At 47.1% G+C, this 13276-nt stretch overlaps 3 protein-coding genes across 3 annotated transcripts; 1 reads left to right on the top strand and 2 right to left on the bottom strand.

Moving 5' to 3' along the window:
* Nucleotides 1-312: 312 nt before the first annotated feature.
* Nucleotides 313-2855, bottom strand: LOC136498484 (pentatricopeptide repeat-containing protein At1g09900-like). The gene is made up of 2 exons (XM_066494407.1): nt 942-2855; nt 313-487 (listed from the first exon to the last, which is right to left on the bottom strand). The coding sequence occupies exon 1, from the start codon at nt 2834-2836 to the stop codon at nt 1037-1039; it is 1800 nt and encodes a 599-aa protein (XP_066350504.1). The 5' UTR covers nt 2837-2855; the 3' UTR covers nt 313-487; nt 942-1036.
* A 430-nt stretch (nt 2856-3285) lies between these two features.
* LOC136497501 (peptidyl-prolyl cis-trans isomerase FKBP53-like) lies at nt 3286-7188 on the bottom strand. Its single transcript, XM_066493326.1, has 12 exons — nt 6955-7188; nt 6791-6864; nt 6430-6644; nt 6174-6273; nt 5990-6095; nt 4861-5188; nt 4554-4778; nt 4233-4452; nt 3935-4019; nt 3805-3846; nt 3667-3715; nt 3286-3583 (listed from the first exon to the last, which is right to left on the bottom strand). The coding sequence occupies exons 1-12, from the start codon at nt 6968-6970 to the stop codon at nt 3505-3507; spliced, it is 1539 nt and encodes a 512-aa protein (XP_066349423.1). The 5' UTR covers nt 6971-7188; the 3' UTR covers nt 3286-3504.
* A 3440-nt stretch (nt 7189-10628) lies between these two features.
* LOC136498346 (uncharacterized) lies at nt 10629-11557 on the top strand. Its single transcript, XM_066494289.1, has one exon. It carries the CDS (start codon nt 10868-10870, stop codon nt 11276-11278), a length of 411 nt encoding a protein of 136 aa, XP_066350386.1. The 5' UTR covers nt 10629-10867; the 3' UTR covers nt 11279-11557.
* The last annotated feature ends 1719 nt before the right edge of the window (nt 11558-13276 follow it).

Here is a 13276-nt window from a genome sequence, read left to right as displayed (position 1 = left end):
AAGGTTGGCTCATAATTTGCTACCATCCATGCAAGTAGAAGAAAATATATGGACTCATGCAATGGCCATAACAGAGAAATTAGAGACTATCTGCTAATGCAATATTGATAGCATTGTTTCTTATACAACTTCTTTCCAGAGCATATTAGCTGCCATATGTCTAAACTCCTACTGCAGCAACAGAAAACAAGGCCACCAGCATGTAAATATGCAGTAGTAGTGTCCGAGAAAATATGCAGCAGTACTATATTTTCACTTAGGAGCCAGAGGTGAAATTTGCTCCAATTCAAAGGACTTAGCTAACTCAAAGGCAGCATTAGCCAGCATTTTGATTATCATCAGACTAAACACAACATTACAAAGCTGATTATCTTGAAATGTAACAAACATGGAGTCCAGGACACCTTACAAGATAAGCACGGCCATCCGTCAGAAATAACTTGAGCTCCAATTGTGTAATGATTCTTTAAATGCCACTTCTGTTACACTAAAGTAAGCAAATCATAACTAAGGAATTGATTTCACATTAGACCCAAACCCAACATTTCTAGTCTACTAAAACAAAGCAACAGTTACTATACTGATCTCAGAGGCAAAGGCCTAATATTCATTTATGGTTTTTTATTATATAACAAACAACTAAAAAATGGATCACCTGTTTCTAAACAAAGTACTCCAGGAACTCCAATAATACTATAAAGGTGCAAGCCCACAATATCCTTTCGGATACGAGGGTGCGTTGGCAAAATATGCATCCAGAAAGTAAACATCAAATCATGTTTACAATCCAATGTGCTCACATTCTGTAAGTATGCATAAAATATTGCAACTACAATCAGTCAAACAGGCATGATATTGGACAACATTGTTACAGAAAGCACAAAAAAAGATGGAGAACTAAGCTCTACACTACAACATGCTTTAAAGCAAAGAGGACTTACAATCAAAATTGAAGCTATGTGTAAGTGCTAACCAACTCCACCACTACATACAATGATGTTAAAAGTGCACACATGCCCTTGAATTAAATCATGACTCAAGAAGAGCGAATATTTTGATCTAACAACAAAGCTTCATTGTTGATCAAGCTGTTAGAAAGAACATCTCTTGAGCACAACTTGCTTAGCAATTCTCTTGCCTCCTTCAAATAGCACTCATAAGCCAAACCTTCAATGAGTATAATGTAGGTCAATTCATCAGGCATACAACCACAGGACACCATATCAGCAAGCACATCAATAGCATAATCTGTTTTCCCATTTCTGCAAAGCCCTAACAGTACTGTATTGTAGAGTACTGTCTGAGGTGATATGCCTGAATCTTGCAGCTTATGAACCACCTGAACAACCTCTTCAATTTTATCCTCTTTATTCAGACTCTCAGTTAACAACTGGTACATCTTATCTGTGTTGAATCCTTTGCTGGCCATTTCATTCAACAACTCAAGGGCTTGTTCCATCTTGCCAGCCTTGGCTAGTCCACCTATTATTGTACTGTAAGTGGTTGAATTAGGACTGCAGCCTTTCTCAGGCATTTGCTTAAAGACTTCAAAGGCCTGCAAAATCAATCCCTTTTGACACCAGAAACTGACTATAGGATTGAATGTCACGTTATCTGGGAGGCAATCATTCTGGGACATCTTAATCATTAGCTCCTCAGCATCCTCCCACCGATCAGTGCTGCACAAACCCTTTAGCAGAGTGTTGTAGGTGACAATATCGGGTTTACAACCAAAGGATTGCATGTTGCTTAGTAACTCCAAGGCACTATCCACATGCCCTTGCTCACACATCCCACTGATGACAGCATTGTAAGTAACAACATTTGCCGTGCATCCATGCTTTGACATTTTCTCTAGATACCGAGTAACCTTCTGGAGCAATCCTTTCCGACACAAGGTATTGACGATCACATTGACTGTTGCTTCGTTTGGTGGGCAATTCTCTCGAACCATCTCGTCTAGAAGCTCATCAGCATCCACCCATCGCTCAATGCTAAAGAAACCCTTCAAAACAGTGTTGTAGTTGACAGTGTTGGGCTTGCAACCTCTAGAAGGCAGGCTGTTGAGAAGCTCGCGTGCCTGGTCTACATCACCTTCTCTGCACATAGCGTCGATGATGACATTGTACGTCACGACGTTGGGCTCACACCCCTCTGCGCGCATGAGGTCGATGAGCTCCATGGCCTGCCGGTATCCTCTCCCCTTGCACGCCGCCTCGAGGAGGATGTTGTAGGTGACCACGTCGGGCGCGCACCCGCGGCAGAGCATGCCGTCGAGCACCCCGAGGGCGTCCGCGACCCGCCCGCGCTCGCAGAGCGCGTGGATGAGCGGGTTGTAGGCGTACGCGCTGCTGGCCTGCACGTTCGCGGGCATGCCGCCCACGACGCGGCACGCGTCCTCGAGCAGGCCCGCGCGGCAGTACCCGTCGACCAGCGCGCCGTAGGTGGCGGCGGTGGCCTCGGGCCCGCACGCCTCGACGACGCGAGTGGCGTCGGCGGGGCGGCCCCGCCGGCAGAGGTCGCGGACAAGCCGGTTGGCGAGCGGAACGTCGGGCGGGCGCGGCGAGGAGCCCACGAGGCGGAGCGCCGCGTCGAGGTCGCCCCGGTGGATCAGGGCGCTGAGGCGGCGGTCCGCCCTGTGCAGGCGGCGCTGTGGCGGCGGAGGCGGCCTAGTGCTAGTGCTGGGCTTGGGGAGACCCGGCGGGCTGGGCCTTGAGCTGCGGACACACAGGCGGCGGCGCGCGGGGAGGCGCGAGTGGTGAGGGTGGCCGGCGCATGAGGAGGGAGAGAAGGGGAGGAGAGCGCACACGGTGGGAGGCGGTGGCGGCGAAGGCATTGTGCGTTTGGATTTCGGGATTTCGGCGCTCGGGAAGCGATGGGCCGTGACTGTGGCCGCGTGGGCGCCGGGCGCGCGCTTGCAGCCACGGCTGGCGTCCAACAGCTAGACGTCAAGAGTCGTTTGGGTTGAAATCAACTCTCAAGAACCAGGCTAAATTTCGGTCTCATTTGGAATTTATACTAACCTTATTTTTTATAAAAAAATGTCAAATATTTTTCTCGCCTGAACAAGCCAAACAAGTCAAAAAAATGTCAAACATTTTTCCTCGCCTGAACACAAGCAACACAAGTCAGTAACGGCTTAGACGAGTATGTAGTGGAAAACAAAATCCAAAATGATCTACGTGACAAACTCCAGCGATGGGCGTGAAGTTATACACGTGCAGCCAACCATTCGAATTAAGTTCTGGGGCATCAGAAGAATGCCAAAATGACACGAATCGGCAGTAAGATGGCAAAGGTTGCAACCCAGGAATTATTCCGGGTGGCAACGGTTAATAAGTTCTTTTTTGAAACTCGGTTCATAAGTACGATAACGGTAGAGATGAATCCACTTAACAAGTCCCTATATCTATTAAACAGCATTGCCCAAGAAAAATGCTGTGCTACAAAATTTGTGAAACTGCCGCAGTTTCTCATGGATCTTCAAGTGATCTGGTCCTCACTTCATTTTACGTTCACCAGCTCCACATCGAAGATGAGAGTTGAGTTCTGTGGTATCTGCCCCACTCTTTTGCTCCCGTACCTACCAAAGGAGAATCAGGATCCACAAATAAGGGCTAGATTTCAAACGGCTTCTGATACAAAGTAATGCGAAGGTATTTTTACCCCATGGAAGGTGGAATGGTGAGTCTCCTTTTGTCCCCAACCCTCATACCTGTTATAACAAGCACAAAGCATGAAATTTGCACCGATCAATAACTGTGTGTTTAATACAAGATGAAGGTAAATATATAGTGTATATACCATTGACGCCAACATCCCAGCCACTGATAACCTGCCCAACACCTGCAAGCAACGCATCATTAAAATCATTCCTCGGTACTACGATGGAGTAATGGTAGAGAGCATGACATCGGCAAGAAGAAATAATTACCTAGTCTGAACTCAAAAGGTCTTCCACTAACGTTGGAGTCAAAAATAGTGCCATTCTTTAGCTTGCCAATATATCTAACAGAAACCTAATAAGAAAAAAAAAATAGCATGGTTAAGGACATCAGATAGGAGAGCCTCAAGTAGTAAAATTGATCATAGCCATGAAAAAAATACGTGCAGGTCATGGAAAAAGCATGTAAATGTTAGAATTGCAGGAGGCAGTGGGAAATTGCAATAATAAATGGGTATTTAGGAGGAGATCATCCCATTGAAGCTCCTCAGATGCCAAAAATGTTTACCTTCTTCCCACGGGTGGCTTTTTTACCATCAGGTTTGCCCATCTCTACCTCCTGAATTATCATACCATTGGCAAACGTTCGTGTTTGGAGTGGCTCCTTGCTATCTGACTCACCAAGTCCAGTTGTTGCCTGACTTTCACTTCTGTTTATGTCATCTGCCTTCTTTTTCTTGTTCTTTTTACTAGCCTCCTGTGCACTTGCCTCCTCATTGTCTTTATGACTGAAATTAGATGAAAGGAAACAATGTCAAACAATAACGAGCCATGTGAATAACATTCCTATGTGAAAAGCTTCTACAAAGCAACATCTCAAGATACTAACATATTGTTGTTCTTAGCAGATTGCTCACTGGCATCAACCTCAGAAGCACTTTTGTTCTTGTTTTTCTTTTTCTTCTGTTTTGTACTAACAGGACCAGCCGGAGAATCGTGTTGCTTAATCTCCTTTTCTTCGTTGTTTACTTTTCCAGTGTCCATAGCAGTGCTTTTGTCCTTGGCCTTTTTCTTTTTCTTTGATGATGCCCCATCAATTTCAGCCTTTACCTCCCTATAACCACAAGTAAATTTACAAAATAATGAAGCATGTTACTATGCCATGAATTAAGAAATATCCAGGGGCGAAAATGTACCCTGAAGAGTCACCAAGATCGCTAATGGCTCCACTTTTTCTTTTCCGGTCTTCATTGTTAATCTCCTTGTCTTTTCCCCCTTTCTTGTTTGAAACACTCTCAGAACCCCCTTTCTTTTTTGAAACGCTCTCAGAACTCTTCTTTGATTCAGAAAATGATACAGGAAAACCATCTTCATCTTCACTTTCCAAGGATTCAGTAAGTGGATTTCTTACAGCAAGCTGAAGTTGAGACTCATCACCATTTTCACGGCATTGCTTCTTCTTGGATCCCTTCTGCACTTCAGCAACAGCAGCCTTGTCATCCTCTTGGATTTCCTCAATAACAACTGCAAAATTTATCAAGGGTAAGGAAACCCATTAAAAATATGTTGGCCACAACCTAAGGTGTATGACTTTATGAGGTAATTTCGACGCCAATGAGAAGTGCAATTCCATCTAAATGAATACATGGTAATGCACTATTTCTTTAATGTGAACGAGGTGATTTCAATGCCAATGAGAGGTGTTCGATCCAACTAAACTTAAAGTGAAAAGGTATAGAATAACTAACACTTCCTGCAACTACAGCATGCACAAGTCCTGTAACATTTTAGAGTGTATTAAAAGAAGGTTCATGACACATGAAATGAACCAAAGAAGTTTCACAAGAAGTTCCACACTGATAATTAATAATACACATCAGCCATCTTTCGTAATACATTTATTTTCATCAGTTATTCATAATGCTATTTGCAACACACCCTAACCAAACTTAAAACCAATATTACATTTATTTTCATCAGTGATTCAAGGGCATATATGCAGTTACAATTCCCACTAACAGTTCATATCATAGCTGTGGACTGTGGTTTAACTGTTCTGCTTCATGACTTTCAACCTACAAGCTTACATTAACAGCAGTGGTACAAAGAATGGGAAAATAGCATACCTAACCATTAACCAACGGTAGTGATTCTATGAAAGGGAAAAAAACAAAACCAGAGGTAGACCATGTTCTATGGTTCAGAAAAATGATCAGGGAGGCATCACAAAATACAAAGTAACATTCACAGAGATTTCATACGGGCATCCTTTCACAGATCATATGACAAGGCAAATGGGCAATGGAACAAAATGTAATGCCTTACCTGAACTTTTGCCCCTACCCTGATTGTATGCCACTGTCATCTCTTCATCATCAGACTCTGAATCATATTCTAAATCATCATCTTCACTGTCTGAATATCCCATAACCTGTCAGTAGATACTAACATGAGTTGTGTAAGAGGATAACATCTGTGTACTGCCTGTCGTTGTCTGGTGGATCATTACCATGTTACCATCATCGTCCTCCTCCAAGAAACCATCCTCATCTGAACCATGAGAATCACTCCCAGAATCACTGTCACTCCTATCTTCCCCACCCACATCACTGACAAAAATATTTAAGGAAAAACAGAGTCCCCACGCAAGAACAAAGAACATCCTGCAGCAATCTACTACAACAAAAGGTAATCATCTAAAGCCATCCTACATCAATCTACAACAGAGAAAGATAATAAATTGATGCTAAGACAGCAAAGGATACGTCATATAGTATCCAGCGAGGTGGATGCTCCTCGGCCCAATCACTGAGAAAGTGACTTCCTCCTCAAACTCTAGCTCCAGGTGGCATGTCTCCGACTGTTCCGGCATGAGGACGCAAAGGAAAACGGGATCTTTGTTCTCGATACTGCACTGTAGCACACACCTCTTCACGCCGGTACCCTTCTCCCCCTTACCGACCTCAACACCTAGCGTCGCCTGCGTTGCCATTTGCCAATCCAAAAATAAATAAATCACATTTGCCGCAACATTAGATATATGCTACAACTATAAGCCTCCAAGAGAAAACCTAATAAACCCGTTGACCATCAAAGTGTAAGAGGAGACACTGAGGAGAAGCAGACCTGGGTGAGGCGCAGGCGGCCGATAAAGTCGCCGTGGGTGAGGGTGTACGGCTTCCCGGGCTTCACTTCCACACCTGCGAAGCACGCAATAGTCCGGTCAGACCAACAGGAGCAAACACAGTGGAAATTGGCAGCAACATCGGTAGCCCCGTAACGATTCTTACCCCAGAACGACGACATGGTTGCGGAGGCTGAGCGAATGCTTCGCGCGGCGGCGTCTCGGTGAAGAGGAGACGGGAGGGGCTAGGATTGATATGGGTGGGGGATGTGGAACAGTGGAAGCTTCGAGAGGGTAGTGGAAGAGCCGATCAAGCGGGGAGCGGGCAAGGGAGCGCAGCGCCGCAGCGAGAAACCCTAAAATTGGGGTTTAAGCGGCGGGCGGCGGGCGGCGGCGGAGGGAAGGGAATGTATAGACTACGGAGTGTTGTTTCGCACTTTGGCCCTCCAGTATATGTGATATGGCCTGACCACTTTGAATTGGGCCGGTTGGCACATTGAGGCCCGTTTCGGACGGGAAATGTTTCGCCATTCTACAAAGTTCGTCGTTTTGGATTCGCAGCTCTGAAATAGACACATACTAACTACTTTGAGTTTGGATTTATACGAACAAGAGAAAAACAAAGGATTCTCGTTCTTACGGATCGAGTTATCGTAGTGTCATTTACAAATTGTTTATGAATTTTCTCCTGTGTTTGATTTTGTTGGAAACTATGAGAAAAAAAAAACATCCACTCAAACCTTGTACGTGTGTTCTCTCAGCATGTCATCCGAACACTTATTCACGTGTGTTTCATTCATCTAGTTTGTATGTGAGTTCTAATTATATTTTTGTATTTGGAGCCTTAGAGCAATGTTAATAATACAGCCTACTGCTGGCTGTATGGATCCTTACAGCCCATCTCTTAGCTCAACCATAGAGTAGTTAGCTCTTTACTATTAAGTATATGGTCTACTTTCATCTTTCATAAAGTTTCTTTGTTCTTGTGTTTAAGCTGTCTGCAAGCTTACATCTCGTTTTCCTTCCCCTCATCTTCTCTTTTCTTCACCTCAGCATTCAGTCCACTTACGGCCTGCTATTATATTTGCTCTAGTAATTCATGGATCTATGTTTTGATTTCATCAACCTTGCCAAGAGTGGTTCGGTTATATTTGTTGGTCTCTACGAGATCTACTCCTATTAGCATCTTAGGGCATGCTTGGTTCCAGGGGGGAGGAGCTTTGTCTGGCCTGGACGACACACACGACGTTGCCAGCCCGATTTGGCTGTCTTAGCCTCTCCGGGCTACTTTGGAAGTATGAGGAGTCTAGCCTAGGGAAGAGAAGCCCCCCGAGAGGATTCTGACGCCAATTCGTTTCCCTGGGTTGTCTTCCCCGTCAGAGGTTTAGTTCACTGTCGCTGTTCGGAGAAAACAACAGGAATCTCAGGGAAAAAATGGTCTCACAAAATCATGAAAAAAGAGAGAGAAAAACTAGAAATAAAAGTATGACCGCTATCTCCTCTTCTTGTTCCTGGTGATCAGGAAGACACAGCAGGCTTCCAAGCAGCTGAGCAGCATGATGGCGAGGCCGCTCACCAGGATGTGCACACCGGCCATGACAGGCGTGGAGCGAACCTCGAGCCGGAGGCCAGCGACACTGCGACAGCGAGGCCGAAGCCGCTGCGGCACCACCATCGCAATCAGCACGACCACCACCGTCGTCGAGTTGATGGCGTTGCTCAGTCCTTCCTCGTGCAGCTTGTTGATGGCGTTGTTCGCGATGACCTGCATGCGCACGCGCGTCTGCTACGAGTGCGCCTTGTGCTTGATGTCTCGCTCACCTGCTGCTTTAGCTCACGCGCCTGCTTGTTGCCGCCGCCGTCGCCCGGGCTGATGGTGCGCCCCAACTGCACGCCGTGCTCCGCCAGCAGCTTCGTCGCGTCTGCGTTGCCCATCCTTATCCGTCGTGTCCAGCAGGGTCTCACGGGCCCGTGGTCTGGCATCGTGACAAGCCGCTTGATGATCTCGTGGCGCGCCTTGTGCGTGGACATGTGCAGCGTGGTATTGTCCTTGTTGTCCGTCTGGTTGAGCAGCGCCGTCTCGGCGGCGAGGAGCGCGTCGACGAGGATCCAACCTAGTGCCCTTGGGTATCCGGTGCCCTTGGTGGCCATGTGCAGCGCGGTCTGGCCCTTCTTGTCCGTGCGCAGCGCGATGCTGGGCTCCGCCTCCAGCAGCGCGCACCACCTCCACAGCCTGGTTCTGCCTGGACAGCAGTGCCCCGAGCTCCTCAGCGTCCATGTCGGACATCATCTCCGCATGGACCCGAGCTGGCCGCCGCGCGCCGCCGCGTGCATCACGGTGTCGTCCCGCTTCCCCGTCAGTTGCTTTGTCATCTTCTTGCACCGCGTCGCCGCCTGCGCCGCCCTCGGCGAGTCCATCGCCAACACTGCGACAGCGGACAGCGACTCACGAAAGGAGGAACCGGGCCCCGAGGAAGCGCTCCTGGCCTCTTGCGTCGTGGATTGCTCCCCCCATGAAAAACGCGGGGAAGGGGCTGTATTCCACGTCTCCAGGACCTTCCAAATGCAGCGGAAGATTAGCCAGCCCGTAACAGATCGCCCCACGGGTTCCCGCCCCCAACAATCGCAGGGAATCCGCGCGGGGATCAGTGCTTCCAAATTAGCCCTCAGGCGGGTAGCAAGAAAATCCTTGTTGACATGGAAATCGAAGGCAACCAAGGTGTATGATCCAAGCACATGTCCAGATCAATTCCTTGCTGAGATAGGTAAAAACAGGAGTTGGCAAAGTTACCGAACATGACCTTACATACGCCGGTCTCCTCATTCGCTTTTGCCCTTCCACCTGGGATCGCGTTCTTGCCTTGCTCTATTGTCACTTGTTCGATTAGGTGGCACACTTTTCTTAATCACATAAGTTATTATTTATTATAACGCTAGAATACTACATTTTGACTAGATAAAAAAACGTATTGTTTCTTGATAGAAATAGTCAGTATATATATAACGAAAGCATGTTTCATGATAAATACAATGACATCAACCTTGTTTTATCAATTTTATATGACCGTTTAGGTTTATTTGTTTGTGGTCAAAGAAAAAAAATCCACTACAGATGAACAGTCTGTTCGGCAGGTTGTATCTGTCTGTATCTGGCTTGGCTTATCAGCCAGCCAATAATATTTTTCTCTCACACCAAACCAGCCAGCAGTACTTCAGCTCATGGCTTATAAGCCAATCCAGCCGAAACGAACAGGCGGGAAGTTTTTGAACATAACTGTAGATGAAGTTAAATGGGCTTATATCACGTCTTGACTTGTATGAAGCTAAACCCACTTGTAGGAAGTTAAGGGTGTATTTGGCAGGGTTTTTTTTTTCTCTGGCTCCTCCTGCAACTCGTACTATAGCGACACTGTTTATAAGAGCCATTTTTCTCTTATCTATCGTAATGAACTGGGAGCCAGGAGAAGCCACGTGGCTCCTCCGGTACTGTAGCGTGGAGCCAGAGCCCGAGGGAGCCTCGCCAACGGTAACTTTGGTCAAAGTTTTGGTTTTACCGGAGTTACCAAACTGTCGAAACAACATCTCGAAGCATTTTCAGCGTGCAAAAAATGGGCCTTCACCAATCAGCTTCATCACGGTGCGTGCAGGACCAGAGAGGAGTGGACTTGTTCACGGCACGGTCACGCGCATTGCGCTGCTACGTCCGCTGCACAGCCGCGTTTCCGCCATTATTGCACCCCGCCGGTGGCGGTACCTGTCGTATGCTCGTAGCTTGCCACAGTCTAGAGTCTACGCGCTACGGTAGTACACACACGGTGTTGGGTGGGGGCGTGTTGCCGTCCGGATCTGGGGCTGGCGGGCTTGCCGGCTGCAACTCTGCAAGCCAGCCACCATGTGTGACACCTCCGACCTCCCACCGAGCGCACCTAAAAAACCAGGCAGTGGGAAACCGAACCACGCGTCCAGCTCCCTCTCGGCTCCCCGTCCCCTTCCCTCCCCCTCCTACCGCCTCTCCCCCAATCCCACCAGATTCGCCTCGACGCCCCTCCTCCCTCACCCTTGATGCCACGCCCCCTCCCATGGCGCCACGCCCGCGGCCCTCGCCACCCGCCCGAGCCGCGACGCTGACCCTCCTCGTCCCGCTCCTCCTCCTCGCCTCCCCGTCCCTCTCCTCCTCCGCCGCCGCCGCCGCCGCTGCCCCCTCGTCGCCGACGGTGCTCGCCACGCAGCGGCAGGCCGCGTCCGCCTCCGACGCCCCGTCCACTCCTCCCCCTCCGGCGCAGCGGCACCGCCACCGGCACCGGAGGCGCCGGCCGCCGCCCCCGCCGCCCAGGCGGCGGCGGCTCAACTTCGGGGAGCGGCTTGGGATCGCCTTCGCCGGCGTGGCCGTCGCAATGCAGGTCGTCCTCGGCACCTTCCTGGCGCTACGCGCGTGGCAGCTGCGGCGGCTCGACAAGGCCGAGGTGTCCTCCTCCACGCCCCTCACCTGACCACCGTCCCCCGACCGCCCGCCCGAAGCTCGTCGTGAGCGTCAGTCAGGTTGGTTTATTTGTGATCTGATCTGATGCTGCTGTAACTGAATGAATCCATGGTGTAGTAGTTGTGTCTGTCCCTGTTCGACGTCATTCTTTCCGTTCTGTTGTACTACGTGTACAATCTGCTTCTGCTCCGTGCAGGGCACTAGTTGAGAGGCTATGTGATATGAGAGCTGTGCTGCAGCTTTGATTGTTACCATGCCTTACCTGATCTATTGTTAGTTCTGTTCTACTGCTGATGTGCTATTACAGTGTTCGCTCGTGTGTGGATTAGAATTGTTTACTCACTTACTCCAGGTTTGGAGGTAAAATGGACTTCAATGTACAAAACCATTGTTTCAATTATTGCACTGGTACCATATAAACTAACCTGTCAGTTGCTCTTTTCTATCAAAGATCACTCCATGTGGAATGATTGAGTAATAAAAAAAATCAAGCATACAATGTTCACTCAGGATCAAGACCCCAACCGCCGCAGTCCTGGGACTCATTACCATATAGATATAGGATATAGCTTAGTAATTTGAAAGGCTTTTATTAATTATCCCCTCGTTCCATTGGCCCATTGCCATCTCCTGGGAAAGTTCAGGGTGTTGGTGCAATTTTGCAAAGCTATATGCTATCTAGTTTTCATTGGATTTTATAGATCTGAATGTTTACTGTTTTCAATTCCAAAAAATATCAAAAGAAAACGGGCACAGTGCCTCAATTTCATTTCTTGAACCAGAAATACTTATTTTCTTACTTATGTAGGAGTACAGAACTACTTAATGTAAATCTCTTTGGCAGTTCTGCGATCACAACTTTTCATCCTATGTCAGATTATTTTCACAACCAATGCAACCCGGCACTGAAAAGTTGTCAGGTTATATCTTATGGAATAAACGAGCTGAAATTCTCTGTCCGGTTAAAGGGGCCAATGTTTTACGACCTAACCGTGGCAAATGCTGGTTCATTTTCAAAATCTATGATAGAACTAAGCATATTTTCCAGATCTTTTACATATTGCAGAAAGAATTGTATTGACTTAGCTGTATCCATGCCTTGGCCTGCTCAAGAATGTTTCAAACGCATTGGCCATGCGAGACAAGTGAGGCCTTGCTTACTCACTCCCCTAGAAGTTTACTCCCTATCATATCGAATACTTGGACACGTACATAGAGTATTAAATATAGACTAAAAAAATAATTAATTACACAGTTTATGACTAATTTGCGAGACGAATCTTTTAATCTTAATTAGGCTATGATTTAACAATGTGGTGCTACAGTACACACGTGTTAATGATGGATTAGTTAGGCCTGATAAATTCGTCTCGCAGATTACTAACGGATTCTATAATTTGTTTTTTATTAGTATCTGAACACGTAATATGACACCCCCGTGTAACCTCAATATGACACTCAAAACTTTGCATCCTGAATTTAAGGAAGGCAAGAGTGAGTGAGTAGTTTTAGGCTCGTTTATTCTGGCATGCATCTGGGACAGCTCGAGTGAATCTTATCTTATTTTAGTGCTCAGATCCAAACTACCCAGGTCTCGACCTCAGAAATGTACACACCGACCTCGAAAGAGCAGCTGTCTGAGGAATGCCAAAGGTTGGAATGTTCTTGACATTTGAGTTCGGTCTACTCGCTGTATTTCGAGGCGTAGACGATACAGTTTTGGTCATTCTGAGAACATGCTTTTTTTTATGAAATGAGTTTAGTACTTTGTATACAAGGGTCAGCTGAGTGATTATTGCTGTTCAAGTTTTCAGTGTTCCCGCAATAAGAACCCGATATAAGCATTAGCCAATCATGTTAACTAATAAATAACACTAGTAGCTTCTGCTTCACCGTGGACTTATCACTGAGGCCTGAAGTTAACATGGTTGGCTAAGGCTTTACAGTAGGTTATGCTTTGAGAAAGAGATTTTTGGATACCATTATATATTGCACGGCCTGCAGAAAG

The sequence above is a fragment of the Miscanthus floridulus genome, chromosome 12 (genome assembly GCF_019320115.1).
Source record: "Miscanthus floridulus cultivar M001 chromosome 12, ASM1932011v1, whole genome shotgun sequence".
Taxonomy (NCBI): domain Eukaryota; kingdom Viridiplantae; phylum Streptophyta; class Magnoliopsida; order Poales; family Poaceae; genus Miscanthus; species Miscanthus floridulus.
The sequence above is the reverse complement of the archived record's forward strand: the minus strand, read 5'-3'. Positions and strand labels throughout refer to the sequence as shown.